Below are 19,995 nucleotides of genomic sequence, written 5' to 3'. Positions count from 1 at the left end.
CTTGCATGTTCTTGACTGGATAACACATTAGTGGCAATGTGGCTGGCTAATGCACTGGCAGATCTGCATAGCCACATCAAAAGAAACTTCAAGCAAGTTTTACACTGATGCTCAACCACAGCTGCCGCCAGCAAAGCATTTCCAATGACATTCAAAAAAAAAAATGCTTTACATTCAGAGTGCATGTAAGATGCAGATGTGTACAGTCGTCTAAAGCGGGGACCTCCCACCATGTCCACAAAGATTTTAACACATACAATAAGCAAACTGGTGGCTGAAGCGCCTACATGCATACAAACATGTTGAGCAGACTCATCGACAGTCTGTCAGTGTTTACACAAAGTATAAACTCCTCTCACTGGGACTACTAATTGCAACCAGAACATTTGGGGGCTGTTTGTTTGTGTGTGTGTCTTTAGGACTATGTGAATTAAGTATGGTCTTTATCCTGTGCTGTTTTACTGTAACCACATGTAAGAGATTTAATTGTGGAAACCTAAATGTTCTATCTCTGGGACAGGAAAGCTCAGTGTGTCCGCAGGTTTGCACCATGTGTTAAGGTAAAGGCCACATAAATATAAAGCTGTTGCATCTCCGGACGCTGGGAGAACATTACGAATGTCTCTGAGAAACTGCAACCTCCGGCTGCGCTTTGGCAACTTCTCGTGCTACAATAGGACTCCTGTACACGCGCGTGCACACACGAGTTCCTGCGAAGTCACGGCGCCCCCAAGCGGACACCAGCGGGAATCGGGGGTGCGCCGTGCGCCGTGCGCCGAAGGAGGGATCTTAGGCTGTGTCTAGAACAGGACAGGGGCAGGGGAGCGGACGGACAGCTCTTCTGCGGCAAGTAAACGCGCATCCAGGGCTTCATTTCCGATATCCTCCTGTATCCCCATTTTATTCATGGTCTCGCCTCTTGTTGAGATGAGATAATCAACAGAAGATCTACTAATAACGAAGTTTTGAAGTTGTTGGGAGATAGTTCGGGTAAGCTGCACTTTTTACGCACAACTATGTGCCTGTTTCTGTTTTCTCTCTTCGTTTTCTCCCCTCATTTTCCCCGTGTGTCTCTGTCTGTCTTTCACTCGTTTTTCTTGTCCGAAAACCTTACTTCAATAAGCTGAAACGGCATTTTCTGAGCCAAACCAAACTGCTTCGAGAACAAACTCTTGATACGCAACTTGTTTGCTTTTCTCGTGGAAAAAAGAAACAAAAATGAATTGTCGGTTCCGCAGACTTTTGCACGATATATACAAGTGCAGTGATGAGAGATAAAAGGGCTCCAACTCAATCTTATGTCCTGAGCTGAAGAAGAGGAGTGGGAACATCTGCATAAGCGACTCTGTCTGTCCGAAAGAGGGAGCCACAGCAAAGAGCGTTGTGGTGGAACAAGACAATTGTACACAATTGTATGCTTTATTTTTCCTCCTAAGATTAAGAATTTGCTGTAGTGAGCCTCAATTTGTAGAAGACCCAGTTGAGGGCACATAGATACAAGATGAGGAATAGACAATAGAATAACCCTACGCTTTTTCAGACATGTAACTTGTAGTGTCATCTGGATATGAGGATGCCAGCTGCTATAGACAATTCTTATCACCATACCTTATAGGACCAACGTCTCATGTTCAATGTGAGTCGCTTGGTTGATTTGTGCTTATTTCTTTAATTACAAATTGATTTCATAATATGCAAACACATGATTGCAGTATGTGTCAGGTTAATAATCTATATAAGCATATTCTTATATTTATAAAATTGTTAACCAATCACAAGTTGGATCAGTGCGCCCTCTAATGGGTTAATGCAGTGACGACAGCCAGTAATCCCAGGTTCAATGTGAGAGCCGGAAATCCTCTGGAGAGCAGCGGACTGAGACTTGGTAAACCAAAATATGAGGCTTAGTATATTCAAACAGGACCCTGCTCTCTGTACAGTACAATACGCTGTTCGTTTTCTGTTATAATCCAAAGCAGTATGTGTTTATATTTATAGCTCAAAAGGTGGTTAAAGTGGTTTGGAAAACTTAGTTTCTTGTTGTTGTTTTTTTTGGGTTTGTTTTTAGTCTTGAAAATTTTATATTCTGAGACTATTGATTATTATGGCCTGAATAGCTTTAGTAGAACATCTCTAGGTTACAGCTGGAGTTTTGCAGCAAATGTGTGTCCACTTTATTACATAAATAATTCTTCATGAGGCAAATATGACTCTGTGTCATAAGTCACGTAATCTCTTATTCTAGCCACTGTTGTTTCCATTTCCATTGGAAGAGCCTTGTGTGACCCAAATGATTTCAAGACCATTACATAACTCTGGGGTAACCATTTATTGTCGTTAAGACAGTGTCAGTAGACATTTGTTCAAATAATCTAGATAAAGACATTTTTCTGAAAGAAACTGTTTGATCACACTGGTAATTAACTATTGCTGAATGCTACCTGCCATATACTGCAGCAGCGAAATGCTAACGAATTGAAAAACATTCTCGTTTCCATTTTCCTGATTTTTGATTGTCTTAGCTTTCCTTTTCTCATGAGTTCTATTTTACTTTACATTAATAAATTTGAATAAAAAACGATTTCTGGCTCAGGTGTGTGCCTTGTTCTTTTATATGTCAGACAGGAGAAAAGGAAGATGCTGAGGTTAGAAGTCATCGTTCTCTGTCTTCTTTTTGGAGCCCTGACTCACAGCCAGTCACCAGAGTGCATTAGTGAGTGCCATGAAATTGAATCCTTGTTGCTTTAAAGCCATAGTAACATGTCATGCTAAGACATTTGTTTTTTATTTTTATTTTAATGCATTCTAATGGTCCATTGATTATTTATGTTTTTTCTTTTTTTGTGTTCCTTACAGGAAAGAATGAATGTCCCATCAATGTGTACTTCACCATAGACACATCTGAGACCATTGCCCTTCAGGAACCACCCCCTGGGTCACTTGTGGAGAGCATCAAGGTTGTTTTTTTTACTTGAACTGGAATGAAAAATAGTCTGGTTTCATAATGTCAACATTTGTAAATGACCAACGAGGCTGTGTTAGAGATGTGGTATAATATGTTGTGTCTTGTTGTAGCAATTCACTGAGGAGTTTGCAAACCGTTTAGCTGATGAAGAGATTAAAGGTGCTGTGCAGATCACCTGGAACATCGGTGGACTGCACTTTTCCCAGACACAGAAAGTGTTCAGCAACATTGGATCCAAGAACAATTTTATCAATGTAAGTGATGCACCAACATGCACAAACACACATATACTATAAGGGACTATAAGGGTTGAAGTTAAATGCAAGATTCATCATCAGACTAGTTGAAAATAAAGTTGTTTTGCCTGTTTCCTGTTAGGCAGTCAGCATCAATACTAGTGAAGTGGCAGGATGCCATTGTGATGCAAATCCCATCTAAGCAGAAAGACATAGCTTGTTTACGTTACACTTGTGTTTTTTGTGTAATTACCAAGTCATTAAATGCTGAATTAGACATGTTTGGTAACTTTTTTTTACAGGAAACGTGTTATGAAAAACTGTGGTCTAAATGGAGGGAATTGTTGCATCCTCTTAAATGTATGTACTTCTTTCCAATGGGCATGGTCCTATGTGACCATACCAAATAAAATTTGATACAATAACCAAGATTTGATAAAACTGCTTGAGGGCAGAAATTCAAAACAAGTGAAAAAAAAGGTTTTAGTACAGAAATAATTGAAGTGAAAAAATGACTTTTTTGCACAGAAATGTTTTATGGTATCTCATAGATTAACATGTTTAATTCAATTGCATTACACATTCAGTTCTTGATTGGATTCTGTTCAGGGCTCACACACAGTAAAATAACGGGGAGTCTAGATAAAGTTTATTCTATAGAAATTCCAGTGAACAAAAGGCAATACTGCAGTTTACAGTGGTCTTTGCTGCGCTCCATGTCTGGACTGAGAGCAGCAACTTCTTTGCAGCATTTTGTTTACCTTACAACTGCACTCTACCAATACATTCACCTGGTCATACCACTACAAAAAGGCAAAATATTGTTTTTACACCTGGGGCTTTTGTGTGTTTTGTTTGGACAGAATTATGTTGTTTCCGGTCTTTATACCAAGCTGAGTTAACCTGCTGTTGCCTGTATTCACATGACAGTGTATCAGTTAATTTATTATTGGCTTTGGGCAAACCAGACTTCATGAAAAACATGTTACCCTCATCACTGTTTACAGGGTGTCAAAAGCATCCGGTACCTGGGTAAGGGCACCTACATCGACTGCGCTCTCACCAACATGACCCAGCAGATGCTGGCTGCACCCTCCAGTGCCAACGCCATCCGGTTTGCCGTGGTTATCACAGATGGCCATGTTACTGGAAAACCATGTGGTGGCATAAAAGTAGCCGCAGAGAGGGCTCGTGATGAGAAAATCCATATTTTTGTTGTGGCGGCATCAAGGAACGTTGACGAGACAGGGTTGAGGGAGATTGCCAACTCTCCATCGACAGTCTACAGGAGGAACTACATGGCTGTAGATCTGAGCACGGGCAAAGCCCTCTTACAGTATGACACCATCGACCACATAATCAAGACAATGGTAATGCACAGGCCCACACACATGCACATATAAAACATAGAACTTGACTATTTCGTTAACACCTTTTTTCTGTTATCTTCACAGAAACATCTGTCATACGTGGAGGTAAGACAGTAAACACAACTGATGATCAAACACATTAAAATTGTTGCTTCAAATGTTTATTTCTGATTATTCCTCTCCATTTCTTGTAATTCACAGTGCTACAAAGAGTCCTGTCTGGAGAGACCAGGTCCCCATGGTCCAAAAGGTCACAGAGGGCAAAAAGTGAGCCACACACACACACACACACACACACGTGCACACCCGCGTGCACACCCTTTCAGAATTTGCACCTTACATTAATCCCCACATACATTTTCTCCCTTTGTCTGTAGGGAGCCAAAGGAGACAATGGCGAAGCAGGTCAGAAAGGAGAAAAAGGTCGCCCAGGAGATCCTGGTATTGAGGGTCCTATTGGTCAGCCTGGTATCAAAGTAAGATACTGCACTTCCACTTGTCTATTACATCACTGCAGTTTGAAATGTGTTAATTTTATTTGTGACAACATTGTTATAAAGCAAATTTCTTTCTTTTTCTCCTATCTGTAGGGAGAACCAGGTCTTAAAGGCGAAAAGGTGGGATATAAGTTTCTGTTTGTGTGGATCTGGTTCATTAATGCATGGCTTTTTTTAAATTTCTGATTTTTATAGATGAATGATAATACAAAATGTTAAAGTTTTGATGATGCATGCATCTTGTGTTTTAATGTATATGAAATGATCTTCTGTCTGCCAACAGGGAGAAATTGGAACTCAAGGGAAGAAGGTAGATTTTTTTTTCGTTTGTTTATAATTTTTATTTTACTATTAAACCTAATATTCTTTCCTCTAACTGCCACTTTTCTTCATTGTTTAGGGTGTAAGTGGGATCCCAGGACGCAATGGGACTGATGGACAGAAGGTAGGAAATGTAGAAGATTTCATTTTGAAGACATTTTGAAATTATTGTTGTCCAGTTTAGGGAACAAAATATCCCTCTGTTCTGAAAATTGAAAATAGTGGATGTTTGGTTTTGAAACAAATCATTAATTTTTGAATATAATTGCTTTATAATGTAAATTGTTTTCCTTTATTTCTTTAGGGTAAAATTGGAAGGATTGGCGCTCCTGGCTGCAAAGGAGACCCAGGCGACAGAGTATGACATTAAACACGATTAATTATTGTTAGAATGTTTATATTGTGTTTTGCTATGACCTGTATATCATATGGTGTATGTTTTTGGTGGTTTGCAGGGCCCTGATGGATACCCTGGAGATGTCGGTGAAGTAGGTCTTGGTGGAGCTGATGGAGAAAAGGTAAATGGTCTTGTCTATACTTAAAGCACAAACATCCATCTGACTTGTGGTTAAATTGTCTTTGATTGGTTGTGCCTGTTCCTCAGGGGGATCCAGGGCGTCCTGGAAGACCTGGACCCATTGGCCCACCTGGAGAGCCTGGACCAAAGGTAAACTGGGTCACAGGACAGTGTTTGAACAGAGCAGAGGACAACAGGCCACATTAAATTGTCTAACGGTTGAAGATAAAAGGCTAATATACTCTGTTTCTTCATAGGGAGAGAGAGGAAGTCCTGGATCACCTGGCTTCCCTGGACAGAAAGGAAACCTAGTAAGACTCAGTTCACAATCCCAAATTGAAATACAGGCAAACAGATTCTCATTTACATGCATTTAGTTGTTAACCAGTGTATTGTGTTTTTTAGGGAATCCCTGGAAAACCAGGAGAACGAGGGGAGCCAGTAAGAAATCACTGATTTACCCATAATATTTTCTTCTCTCTTTCTGTCTTTGTGCTGGTTGATGATTATCTAAATCTTCTTCTGTGGTAGGGGAGAAGAGGAGACTATGGTCAGAAGGGTGCTCAAGGGCCAGATGGAATCAAAGGAGAAAAGGTAGGAGTTTATTTACTCAATTGCACAAGTGTGACATGTCTCTATTATTAACATTTTGCATTATTGCATTATTTCACCTCTTGGCAAGTCAGTGTTAATTTAACTGTATGTTTCAGGGTGAAATGGGTCCAGAGGGCCAGAGAGGACTCCCAGGTGAATCAGGAAACAAAGGAGCAAAGGTTAAAAATCTGTGCTGTTTTAATACAATAAACATATCTTAATGAAATGAACACCACTCATTAGTTTCTTTTGCACATTTTCAACTTTATCTACACTTAACAGGGAGATAACGGCCTGCCAGGACCAAGGGGACCAGCAGGGGCATCAGGAGAGCCTGGAAGAAATGTAGGTTACAGGTAGAGTTTGGGCATCATATCAAACATGCCTTATCTACGTGGTTTCAATACTTGTTTTATTGTAGGGCACCAGAGGTGACCCTGGTGAAGCTGGACCAAGAGGAGAGCCTGGCTCGGCTGGACCTAAGGTGAGTATATGTGTTTGGATACATGTGATAGCATCTTCCTTTTCCATTCTTTAGATTGGTCATGACAGTTTTATTTTTATACAGGGAGACCGTGGAAGACCTGGCTTTAGTTATCCAGGATCAAGAGGATCATCGGTAAGATACCCATGCTCTGCGTCTAGCTAGTTGCAATCACACACTTACAAGGACATATTAAACAAAACAACAAAACTTTCCTTCACTGTTCTGCAGGGTGACAGAGGAGAGAAGGGTAACCGTGGACCTCGTGGCAGCAGAGGAGACTGTGGTCAAAAGGGCGATCCTGGAAACAAAGGAAAGCCAGGAGAACCAGTAAGTAACTCACTGTAGGTGGATGTTTGCTTGTGGAAGTGTTGTGTTTTGTTACTTGTTCATAATTTCTTTGCTTATGACAGGGTGAGCCAGGGCCTCCAGGTGAACCTGGCAGAAGAGGACCAAGAGGAGAGGATGGACCTGATGTAAGTATTAATATTAATTAAACCATGCACATTTTCCCCCTTAGATAAGATAAGTTTTTCTTATCTGGTGCAAGGGTTTAAGGACTTGACTCTTCCACTTATTGATACAGTGTAGATTAAGGAAATTGTCAAAAACCTAGTTGTAGCCAGCTAGGAAATCCAACGTAGGCTGATGTGTTCATTTGTTTACTTGAAAGGTGTTTAGCATTATCCACTGTAAATACCAAACCAGACAAAAGCTGAGAGCAAGAATGTGAATTTATATTTTTCCATTCCTTGACAGGGAGATCCAGGTCCAGAGGGAAATCCTGGCCTCACTGTAAGAATACCTCCTACTGTTTTATTTCTGGAAAACTAACAAAAACACATGGAGGATATGATGGATATATTCATGCATTTTGTCTATTCATACAGGAATGTGATGTGATGAACTACATCAGGGAGACATGTGGCTGTTGTGGTGGGTTTAACATAGTGTTCATGATCTGAACACACTGTGACAGGCTGTCATATCATTAAATTCTGTGTTTTTGTCTGCAGACTGTGAGAAACGCTGTGGAGCCCTGGACATTGTGTTTGTGATTGACAGCTCAGAATCAGTGGGTCTTACCAACTTCACCCTGGAGAAGAACTTTGTCATCAACACTATCAACAGACTGGGATCTATTGCTAAGGATCCCAAATCAGAGACAGGTGAGGGTGCAAATAAGATCATATACTTGTTCTCTTTCTTGTTAAACAATGTCAGAGTTAGTTTGATCCGAGTCTGCAAATGTTTTAAATGTTTTAAAATGGCTGCAAAATTTGGCACATTAAAACATTGTTACTTCTGTCTGCAGGCACAAGGGTGGGAGTTGTTCAGTACAGTCACAGCGGGACCTTCCAGGCCATCCAGCTTAATGACCCTAAGATTGATTCGCTGTCTGCTTTTAAGGTCTCTCACACAGACATACATAAACACATATGCAAACAGCTTTGAAGTTAATTTTTAGGATATAACACAGACTGCCCTTTTGTGTCTTTTGTCCAGATGCTTCTAAATGTATAACTTTGATCACATGCTGTCTGCACGCATAAGGCAGATGGAAATCCTTACCATTGCATATGTGCATGTCTCTCTGTCTCAAAATATATCATAAGCTGGGATGCAGGGGCTGATATTGAATTGCAGAAAGGTGTGATAAAAAATGGGTTACTTAAGAAGTACAACACGATTTTTCATAGCTAAGGCCTTGGACACTGCCAAGCAAAGACTCAGGCCTTGGCATCCCACATGTAGATGTACACCAGAGAAGCCTAACCCTAACACAGAAGCCAAGAGACTAAACTAGATTTTCCCCACTGTCAATTCCCATTTAAAGATAATCTCTTAGCCGCAGTGAGACTTGACAAGACTGAAAAAAGGATACGGGAGAAGATGGCATCACATAACAACAATACCTACTGGCTTATGGACCTGAGAGCAAAACACAGCAACCTCCCTGAACAAGATCCAGTAACCTGGATAGCACCAAACATGATGCACGCCTAACTTCAAAAGCGGGCTAACTTCACTCCAATAGCCTTGCAGCACAAATAAAATAGCTACTAATAGATGGAACCCACCCCAAATAGTTAACCAAAGGATGGACTGTTCAGACCCTAAAGGGCCCCCAAAAGGGAGCTGTCCCATTTACATTTATATTTAATAATTTAGCAGACGCTTTTATCCAAAGGGACTTACCTATATATCTACTGCCCAATAACCTGTCAGGCATCATAGCTGCTAAGATGAGCAGGCATGTGGGACAATACATGAGACGGGTTTAGAAAAGAATTGGTAGCAACACCAGAGGAGCAATGTACCAGACATACCAACTTGTGCACTGCCTTGATTGGATACAAGAAAGCCTATGACTCAATGCCTTACACTTGGTTCCTGGAATGCTTGGAATTATACAGTATCAATACAAATTACTTCATTGAGAACCTAATGGGGCTGTGGAAAATAACCTTAAAGGCCAACTTCAAGCCAACTACATAAGTCACCATCAAGTGTAGCATTTTCCAAGGAGATACTCTGTCCTCGGTGCTGTTCTGTATAAGGCTGAACCCCTTCAGCCAAGTTTTCACAAAAAATGGTTACAGATAATAACTAAGAAATGAACCAACCATCACCCACCTCCTGTACTAAGATGACATTAACTTGTGGCAGGAGTGAACAAGACATCAACGTACTAATCAACACCACTAGGACTTACAGGCAGGACAATGGAATGTCATTCAGACTGGACAAGTACCAGGCCAGTGGTAACAAGGAGAGGGAAGATGATTAAAGCTGAGGGAACTGTACTAGTGGAACAAAACAACAAAATAGATGTTGAAGATCCTGCAGGCAAATGGAAACCATGAAGAGGCCACAACAAGAGCTCCAACTGCCACATATCTACACAGAATAAAGCAAACACTGAAAAGTTAGTAGAATGGGAAGAACAAGGTTCGGGCTATCAACCCCTACCCCCTGCTGATCCCTAAATACACTATCACTATCAATACACTGTCATATCAAGCTAGTTAAAAGCGGAGATGAAGGTCACTGATATCAGGACAAGAAAGCTTTGAACAATTCACAGAACAAACCAAGTGGCTGGCATAGTATACAGAAACACCTGTGCTGAGTATAGGTTGAAAGACCCAATGACAAAATAGGATACGGCTCAACAGCTGGCCAAGCTAAGATCCTGTGGGATTTCCCGATATAGACTGACAAATTGGTTGGCTAACCAACTGGACCGAAGAAGAATGCTATAGTGACAGATGTAGAAAGCCCAATTGGACCCTTAAGCTCCCAGGCCTCTAGTAGAGCATGGGACTTAAAGGAAAAAGAAGGAAAAAAGTTGGTAATTTATATATATGAACTTATATCATGCCCTGCTGCACATATCACTCATATGCCTTCTCCACCACTCAGGAAGCAGTAAAGCGTTTGGAGTGGATTGCTGGAGGAACGTGGACTCCATCTGCTCTGAAGTTTGCCTACGATAACCTCATCAGGGATAGCCGCAGAGCCAAAGCCAATGTCACCGTTGTGGTCATCACTGATGGACGCTTTGACCCCAGAGATGATGATTCACTCCTCCGTTACCTCTGCAGGTGCTTGACAATTTGATTGTATTTCACAATTATAATTATAATTTGTTGGAAAGAAAAGTTATTTATCTCATTGCCTACACTTTTGTGTCCTGGTGCTTGTGAACAGTCATTCTGGCATTGATGTGAATGCCATTGGTATTGGAGATATGTTTGACCAGATTGAGGAGAATGAGATTCTGAAGAGCATAGCCTGCGATGACAAAGGCAGGGTGATGGGCATGAGGCGCTTTGCGGACCTGGTAGCCGAGGAATTCATAGACAACATTGAGAACGTACTCTGCCCTGGTAAACTCACACTGTGGAATCACATATATTGTAGGCTAGGTGTTCATATATTTGACTGTAAACAGGTGTGTGGGTTTGGTCTCTAACACGGTCTCTACCTTTGCCTTAGATCCTATCATCGTATGCCCTGATCTCCCTTGTAAATCAGGTAAGATGGTCTCAAAATGTTGGGGTGGGTGACCAATACTATTAGGTGCCAGCATGATTTTAACAAACTGTTTGTGAGATTCTCAATAAATTGGGGTAAAGGTCTGAAAAGGTGGGGAATTTATGTAACACTCACAATCATTAAACATTGTCATTTCACACAGCATTTTTTAAGTGTGAAGGTAAATAAGCAGACAGGACTTCTTTCCTAAGCTCTTTTTTCATCCATCACACAACTTGTTTTTTATTTTAATGCAGTGCCATGAATAGGGAAATATCTGTGTCAGTGTGCACTATTCTACCCACTTGTACAGTTTTTCACCCATGGTATCAGACATTAGCTGTGCTCTGTGACTTTGCACATAACTTAGAGTGGGGTTGAAGCATGCTGATGCCGTTCATTATGCTAAAGAGTAAATTTCTCGAAGCTTAAACTAAGTTCAATATTTCTGTTGTTAACTTACCCCACTTTTGCTAAGGTGCAGTTACTGTGGCAATTAAGTCAATAAAGATGATCAAACTGTGAAACGCCATGCTCATGCAGCATCCTTTTTGGCTCTATTGATGCGTCAAATCTGTGGGACCCTGCCCACAATGTCATTCCGCCCACTTGTTGCAGGAGGGGGCATCAGTGCGGGGGAAGCCCCTGCCCCCTGGGAGCCACTGGCTGAGGAAGGCAGCCCCTCATTGGTTCCCACCTCTTTGGAGGGTGTGGCCAACCTGGTGAATAGCCTGAGTGACCTCCAGTACGGGGTTGGTGTGGCAACCATGGCATATGCAGCCCAGAGAGCCAAACTCGCCCAGGGAGCAGACAGGCAGCAGTGGACACAGCTGTTCATCCTCTCCTTCAAATTTGTCTATGGAGACATTATGGGGGACCCAGAGAAAGCTATAGGATTCTGCTAATGCTAATATGTTAACCGTGCTACCTCGCTATTATGGATGCCAACAATTAATAAGCTTCCTGCTGGACATACAATCAATGTTATCAAAACCATGGGCATTTTTTAACTCTACAAGTGCAATAATATACCTTGAATGATGCGCAAAAATTGCATGATATGAAGCTGGACCTGTCATAAGCTTTCATAAGCTTTCAATTCTAAATGTTGATGCATGATACTCCCTCTCATCAAAAAATAATTCTGCAATACCACTCTGTCTCAAAAAAGTATCTGATAGTCATATGATAAATATCATTTTTTTCCGTTAAAATGGGAACTGGATGTTATCCATTTATTGGAGGCAGATTAATGTTGCTTCTGTATAATGTGGCTCCGATGAAGCCTTATTTCCACTGTGAATCATAAGCTTGCCGAATTATTCTGTCTTTTATTTTCCCTCCTTTTTTTTGCTGTTTTGCACATAGCCATGGTTACAGCCTTAACTTTTTTAGTGTCCTGTGTGAATGACTCATCTTGATGAAAAGGCCATTACATGTGGAAAATCTCTGGTTTTATACATATCACAGTAAACTATATGAGTCAGAGGTCCTCACCAAAAACCAAGGGAGTATTGTATGTTGTGATTGGCATGTTTTTTGCATGTGGTTATCCTTGTAAAGTCTATAGGGGAAATGTCTATAGGGCAGCCTTAATTCAGTATTATGGTATCAAATTAGCTCTGTGACTGCAATTTACTGTTGTGAACTGTGCTGTTTTGTAAAATGACATTGTAATCCTATTTTCATATTATTATGTTGGAGCCAATAAAACTGTAGAGCAAACTAAAACAGTGCTTTCCTGGTGAGGCAGCTATTGATAATGTGTATAGATATAACATAGCTGGACTGCAACTAGCATGTATGGAAAAACAGCATGTACAGAATACGTTCTGCTGGCTTTTACTTTAAGCATCTGTGTTCCAGCTGTAGTCCACTGAACAGCATGTTTGAATTAAAACTTTACAAATTCTTCTGTGTTTCAGAGCCTGCTGTGATTGGCTGCGTTCAGAGGCCAGTGGATCTGGTCTTCCTATTGGATGGTTCTGAGAGAATGGGACTGGAGAACCACCGCAGGGCCAAAGAGTTCATAGGGAATGTGGTTAATACACTTACCATGGCCAGCAGCAGCACAGATGACAGGAATTCCCGCATTTCATTGGTGCAGTACGGCAGTCCTACAGAACAGAGAGTGGAATTCACATTCACACACAATCGCACGGTGATCTTTGATAAGCTGGCAGCTGTGCCTTACATGGACTCCTCTTCAGCTCTGGGCAGTGCCATCATCCATACTGTTAACAATGTGGTGTTGGAAAAGGTATAATAAACACACACTTGGACCTACTGTTTTATTAACCATTATTGTAGACAGGTAGCCTGATTAATAGCAAAAACATTTCACCCCATTTTCAATGTTTAAAAATTGACTTCTTTGACAAGAGAAAATGAAAAGTTTAATATTTTTAAATAGTTTAAATATTAAGCTACAGATAATAAGCAATTGGCTTAGCCTGGCTCTGTTCAAAACATACAAATTCACCAACCAGTCTTTTTAAAAAACTCACTAAGTAAAACAATGCATCATGTTTGCTTAAACCATGGGAAAATGTAAGTGTTAAAATGATGAGTTTCAGTTTAATCAGGTTTTACATGCACAGGTAATTCTTAGAGACACTGTGGCTTCTCTTGAGTCTCCGCTGGTTGCATGGCAAGTTCAGTATGACAACAAGACTTCTAACCAAGAGTTAGTATAGCTATACTAACCATTATTGTAGACAGGTAGCCTGATTTATAGCAAAAACATTCCACCCCATATAGCACATTTCAACCCATATAGTGTTGCACATAAGCCCAAAAAACAACTGTCAGTTCATTTTTAATTATATTTTTTGTAGATTAACCAAGTGACATTTACCATGTTAATTGGTAAGATTTTAAAGTACTGATGCGTCTTGAACTGGATCCTGGAGTTGACTAACTTTGTTTAGTAAAACACAGGTAGCAGAGACAACAAATGATCTCAAATGACCTTTAATTGACACATTTGATCAGATTTTTTTTATCTGTTTTTATGCAAATCTAAACTAAATATCTAATAATGTGTTGTCTTATAGGTACAATAAGTAACTTAAAAAAATTAGTTAGTAGAATTATGTGCCTAAACTTATCTTATTGTGAAGAGGTGCTATAATGTAACTGAATAATGACTAGTACCTGAAGGGCTGTGCAAAGCATGGTATAGCATAGCAAGACAGTAGAAGAACATAGTAGAGAAGGGATAGGGAAGGCTGGGTGGAGCAGAGTGGATTAATTTAGAGTCACATGCTACTGCTATTTTAAGTTCCATATTGTAGCTTTAATCTTTATATTAACACACACTTTCTTTGCAAGAAAGCAAAAAAAAAAATTATTTCTTAAAATATTAAACTTAACATTGCATGTTTTTGTAGGCAATCCGCTTGAGCCGTCGCAATGCTGAGCTGTCCTTTGTGTTCATCACTGATGGCATCACTTCCACTGAGCAGCTGGATGAGGGCATAAGTGCCATGAGACGAGTAGAAGGTGTTCCCACCGTGATCGCCATAGGAAGTGACACGGATGAAGATGTGCTGCGTAAGGTGTCACTAGGAGACAGGTCGGCCATCTTTAGAGGAGATGACTACACTGTGCTGAACAACCCCTCATTCTTTAAGCGCTTTATCCGCTGGATATGCTAGTGAGGAACTCCAATGCTCTACACCATAGAATTTGAATCTCCAGAATGGAAGAAGGACCTTCCTTCAGTGTACACTTAAACACACACAGAGACACCAACACCTCTGTGATCATTATCATTATGAATGATGGATGTAAGCACTGAGACAGCTACATATGTTGTTTATATGGGTGAAGAGTCACTATAAATGTCTAAACAATCCATGTAGGCCCAACACGTAAAGAAATGCATATGATAAGATTTGTAACTTGGTTTTTCAATTGGTTCTAAATCAATGGACACAACATCCCACCGAAGGCACACATACGTTTTCCATTAGAGAGGGGTGTGATTGTTGAATTTGTACTAAAAATTGTGGGGTTTTATTTTGTTTTTGTTTTGTGCTGATTTTAAGTTTGTGGAAAACTTTCTCTCTGTCTCTATTCACAAAGTCACACTATTCACATTAAAGGTGCTAAAGAAAACAAAACGTCAAAGCCATGTTACTGGTTCGTTTACATCATGCTATGCTGTAATTACTGTAGTTTGTTCAGGTGATAAAACATGTAGACGTCTTCTCCAGGGAAACAAAATCACACATAAAAGCTCCACATTAACCCAAATAAGACTCACGCATACAAGCACATACCTATGCTGTAGTTAAAGACACATACATAAAAGTACCATTTCTGTACATGAATTCCAAATAAAGTGGAATGTGGTGACCCTAATTATGTTTCTCTTTGCAAAATACAGCATTTATTATAGGCTTATGTCTGATGTGTTAGTATGGTTTTGATCTATGTGGAAATTTTCATAAAATAACTGTATGCTACACAACAAAGTGGAAAGAAGGATAGCATAAACAACATAACATTTTAAAAATACAGAATACATTTCTCTGAGATTAATTGGTATTAGTATCAAATTATATTGAGTCCTTAAGAAAAAATGTAATTGCTTGTAATTGCTAATTGCTTTATTACATCAGTGTATTATGTACAATTAGTACTTTTCTGTTGTACAGAGACATGACAAGCAATGAATTCTACTCTGACCATCTAGCATTACATAATTCAGACTAATTGTCTAATCTGAACTTTAATCATCATAAACTACCTGCAATAAAGAGGCTGATACAGTATATGGTTGTTTTCCATAGTTGTGACATTTCAAAGAAATGACCTGCAGCAAAATGTAATAAAGCACAATTCCTTAGTAATAGTAATAGTACAGCCCATGTTACTTTCTAATCATTTTACTTTACTAACATTCAGAGGGAAATATTGTACTTCTTTATCCACTACACACTCACAGCTTTAGTTACATGTTACTTGCAGATGCAAATTCTAATAATAAAATTTAATTATATTGTATCGTCCTGAATATGGCCTGGCAGTAAATTTATCTGTACTTTTGCCAAGTTTTGCAAATTTACAGTTGTACACATGTTGCATACACACCATTCTGCAGAAGGGGACATGTTGGCCATGTAGTTTCTTTTAATTTTCATCATACAACCCCAATTCAAAAATGTTGGGCCGATGTGTAAAATGTAAAAAAGAACAGAATTCAATGATTTGCAAATGTCATCAAGCCAAATTTTATTCACAATAGAAGATAAACAATGTTTCAGATGTTAAAAAATGCGTCATTTTACAATTTCATGTAAAATATTAGCTCATTTTGAATTTGATAGCAGCAACACATCTCAAAAAAGTTGGAACAGGGGGCAACAAAAGGCTGGTAAAGTACAAAGGAAAATGTCTCAGTTTCAACATCTGATATGTTGTTTATGTTCTATTGTAAATTATGGGTTGATGAGATTTGCAACTCGTTGTATTCTGTTTTTATTTAAATTTTACAAATCGTCCCAACATTTTTTGTTTATACGAAATAATATTTTTTTATATCAAATCAGTCTGACTGACAGAGAAGTCTCAAAAGCGTGCTTGTACTTGTACAGCAACATTTTCGAAAAGCCAGCCTACTTCAATTTGGGTGAAGACTTTATTCTCTCCTCCTATCCTTTCACGTGAGTAGTCAGTTTGTGTACTTCGGCCGCCTGTTAGCATCTGACCCCATTCAGTGAGGAGGCTCACAGACGAATTCCGCTGCTGAGAATTGACCGCTCAAGGACACCATAGAAGTAACGTGACTGCAACGTCCTGCATTTGGGTGAGGACCTCAAATCACTTCCAGCCGTGTTTGTCGACTTTATTGGTAAAAATTACTTCCATACATTATCTGTCACTAATATTCCTCACAGTATGTTACCGTGCAATTAATGCTCACTTATCTGATTTACTTACGCATAAACGCTATATTAATGTTTTTGTTAAGTTATATTTTGGTACTTACGTTATTTCTGTATGTCAGTATCAGCTGGAAAACAAGAAGCGCTTCAACAAAAATCATCTTGGTTTTGAGATTTCAAAGTTCAAATTCTGTGACCTCACATTACATAACTCGAGGCACTATAAAACTACAGTGACAGTGGAACTGCAAGTTAGCTTTTAATGGTGACATTTGGAACTGAAGCCAGTAATTCGCAAATGTTTAATTGCATTAGAAATGTAAAGTGTGTGTGTGTGTGTTGCAGTGCTGCCCGTATGGAGGGAGAGCCTCTCTCAGCCCTGTGTACTCCTGCTCTGGTGGTGGATGTGGACAAAGTGAAGAGAAATGCCAAGAGGATGATCGAACGCTTTGAGAAGCTGGGTGTACAGCTTCGCCCACACATGAAGACCCACAAAACCCTGTACACACACACACATACACACACACACACAGACACACACACATTATAAACTCACAGATTATTCTGATACTGATGTTTGTCTGTGTATTTGTTTTTCTAGTGAGTGTGCAGACATAATGACAGGTGGATCACGGAGGTGCATCGTGGTTTCCACACTAGCTGAGGCCTGTTTCTATGCCGACCATGGATTTGATGACATCATTTATGCATACTCTATTCCATTTGATAAGGTTTTAGTGGAAGTATTAAGTAATTACAACAAACAAATCCTAATAATCGCCCAAATGTTTGAGTGCTACAAATGTATATAATTGCCTATAACACAAAGTAGAAAAGAAAGTGTAAACAATAAAATTCATGATTGGCCCAATTCCTTTTACTTGCTTTAGTTTTAGAGTCATAACATTGTTTATTAAGTGACCCTTGGTGTAAACAATAACACTGTGTATGACAGGTAAATATGCCTGCTGTAACAAAAGTGATGGGGGAGCTTCTCACAACTGCATATCATTTAAATAAGCTGTCGATTGTAGCTTCATTAAGATCTTGACCAAAAAAATTGACTGACGAATGTTTTTTATTTGTTTAATTTTGCTTTGTGTGCTCTTAACAGTAGGCTATGTCTAATGGAAAATGGTTTAGCTGATTTATCTCCTAACTGCAAATAGATTCTACATCATTATTTTACCTTTACCTTACTTATCAAAGCTTAGTATCTTAAATTTAATTAATTATTGACTCAATTTTGCATGTGTGTGTGTGTCTAGGTGGAGCGTTGTGCAGTCTTGTCAGAGAGACTGGAGCTCTTCCAGATTTTATTGGATCATCCTGATGCTCTGGAGCAGCTAAAAAAGAGACCACTAAAAGATGGTCGACTGTGGCACATCTGGCTGAAACTTGACTGTGGCAATGGGAGAGGTAAACCGACAGGGAAACCACAAAACACCTGCTGCACCTGCTGCTCATCATCTTCTGAGCACCTGGTGATTGTGTGCTTGCTCTTTGTCATAGCTGGTGTCCTGCACTCGGAACCGGAGGCGCTCAGATTGGCTCAAGCCATTGCGCAGGCAGAAGGTGTGCAGCTAACAGGAGTGTATGCTCACTGTGGGAATACTTATAACTGCATGGGAGTAGAGCAAATACAGGCTGTTGCCCAGGAAACCACCAGCTTGACTTTGCAGTTCATAGAAAAGTAAGGCATACAAATTATTCCATGTGTAACCTGCTTCAGAGGTTAAAATACATAAACACTGACACTTACAAAGCAGGAACCCTACTTTATTAGTTAGTTTTGTTTTTTCTTTTTTGAGGAAGTTATTTCTCCCTCATGAGATGTTTCTTTCCCAATACTTTAAATATTTTTTTTAGGCCATGGTTGTAAAAGACCAGACAATAAAGTTAAAATAATAAGAAAGTTGTAACACCTGAAAAGTGCAAGTGATTCTGAGCATTTAGATCAATGTCCAAGGAAATTCTATATTAATATGATCATTATTTAACCTCTTTGGATTTGTTTTCTGACAGACTGAAGTCTATTGGCATCACCTGTAAGTCCAGCATTGGCTCCACTCCTTCCTGCAGTCACCCAGTCAAAGACATGTCACGGCTCAGTGAGGTGCATCCTGGAAACTACGTCTTCTATGGTGTGTGGGTGGATGTAGATACACAGTTGAAATTAGCATTATGTTAAAAAAGTAACTGTATTGGAGCAAAGAACGGTGATGATTTTTTAAAGTATATCTGATATATTTTAGATGTGCAGCAGTCTTTGATCGGCTCCTGCAGTCTGGAGGATGTGGCTGTGCGGGTTTTGACAAGGGTCATTGGGCACAGTCCTCACAGGAACCAACTCCTCATTGACTGTGGATGGACTGGAATCAGGTGGCTTTGTCTGCTTAGTTTTGTATTTGCAGAATTTAAATTTGACCCTTTCATAAATTCTTCCTACCATTTCTCCTCTCAGTTTGGATGGAGCTGGAAAACTTCCCACTGGAAATGCTGTAATTGAAGGACACTCAAACCTCAAGTAATGAGTATCTACTTTCGCATTAATTCTCAATACTAAACTCAATTGTGACTGAAGTTACTTGATGAAAGACTTTTCCCTCCAGGCTTGTATCTATGACTCAGGAGCATGGCAGAGTGGAGCCCATTTCAGGACCACTGGATTACAGCAAATTCCCTCTAGGCACTCTGCTCACACTGATCCCCTACCATGTAAGTGCTGTTTATTGTTAAGCTCAGTCATGTGTAACATTTATTGTGTGTCTCCTTATCTCTCATTGTCTTATCTCAATGTTTCTGCTAATTTCTGCAGTCTTGTGCAACAGCTGCGATGCATCCTGTGTACCATGTGCACTCTGAGGGCCGTCTGGTGGGGAAGTGGATACCCACACGTGGGTGGTGATCAGCTGTCCAACCCCTCACTTGATCATGAGTTTGTTATTATAAGCATGGAATAAATTGGATGGCTGTGATTGAAGATTATTTACTGTATATTTCTATTTTTCTGGGGCAAAGAAGCATATCCTTCGCATATCATTCCAAATTGAAAGTTCAGAGATATTACAGAAAT

The 19,995-nt window shown here is 39.8% G+C and overlaps 2 protein-coding genes across 4 annotated transcripts; both read left to right on the top strand.

Moving 5' to 3' along the window:
- Positions 1-781: 781 nt before the first annotated feature.
- col6a2 (collagen, type VI, alpha 2) lies at positions 782-15,806 on the top strand. 2 transcript variants are annotated; one of them, XM_067529199.1, is made up of 32 exons: positions 788-990; positions 2,622-2,713; positions 2,857-2,957; positions 3,076-3,219; positions 4,209-4,571; positions 4,656-4,676; positions 4,773-4,838; positions 4,949-5,047; positions 5,162-5,188; positions 5,352-5,378; positions 5,469-5,513; positions 5,694-5,747; positions 5,845-5,907; positions 5,994-6,056; positions 6,164-6,217; positions 6,312-6,347; positions 6,438-6,500; positions 6,617-6,679; positions 6,783-6,845; positions 6,922-6,984; positions 7,069-7,119; positions 7,216-7,314; positions 7,398-7,460; positions 7,744-7,779; positions 7,875-7,920; positions 8,001-8,153; positions 8,300-8,394; positions 10,411-10,592; positions 10,699-10,877; positions 10,987-11,025; positions 12,951-13,285; positions 14,418-15,806. In XM_067529199.1, the coding sequence occupies exons 2-32, from the start codon at positions 2,638-2,640 to the stop codon at positions 14,682-14,684; spliced, it is 3,036 nt and encodes a 1,011-aa protein (XP_067385300.1). In that variant the 5' UTR covers positions 788-990; positions 2,622-2,637; the 3' UTR covers positions 14,685-15,806. The 2 variants fall into 2 exon arrangements, with proteins under 2 accessions (XP_067385301.1, XP_067385300.1); XM_067529200.1 differs by lacking the exons at positions 12,951-13,285; positions 14,418-15,806 and adding an exon at positions 11,644-12,743 and having other exon boundaries at positions 782-990.
- An 874-nt stretch (positions 15,807-16,680) lies between these two features.
- zgc:162816 (uncharacterized protein LOC571260 homolog) lies at positions 16,681-19,907 on the top strand. 2 transcript variants are annotated; one of them, XM_067529205.1, is made up of 10 exons: positions 16,681-16,840; positions 17,265-17,420; positions 17,521-17,650; positions 18,188-18,338; positions 18,432-18,612; positions 18,945-19,063; positions 19,175-19,301; positions 19,384-19,446; positions 19,532-19,637; positions 19,738-19,907. In XM_067529205.1, exons 2-10 carry the CDS (start codon positions 17,275-17,277, stop codon positions 19,825-19,827), a joined length of 1,113 nt encoding a protein of 370 aa, XP_067385306.1. In that variant the 5' UTR covers positions 16,681-16,840; positions 17,265-17,274; the 3' UTR covers positions 19,828-19,907. The 2 variants fall into 2 exon arrangements, with proteins under 2 accessions (XP_067385306.1, XP_067385305.1); XM_067529204.1 differs by having other exon boundaries at positions 16,726-16,885.
- Positions 19,908-19,995: the final 88 nt, after the last annotated feature.

The sequence above is a fragment of the Channa argus genome, chromosome 14, assembly GCF_033026475.1.
Source record: "Channa argus isolate prfri chromosome 14, Channa argus male v1.0, whole genome shotgun sequence".
NCBI classification, from domain to species: Eukaryota; Metazoa; Chordata; class Actinopteri; order Anabantiformes; family Channidae; genus Channa; species Channa argus.
Note: the sequence above shows the minus strand (reverse complement) of the source record. Positions and strands in the feature narration are given on the sequence as shown.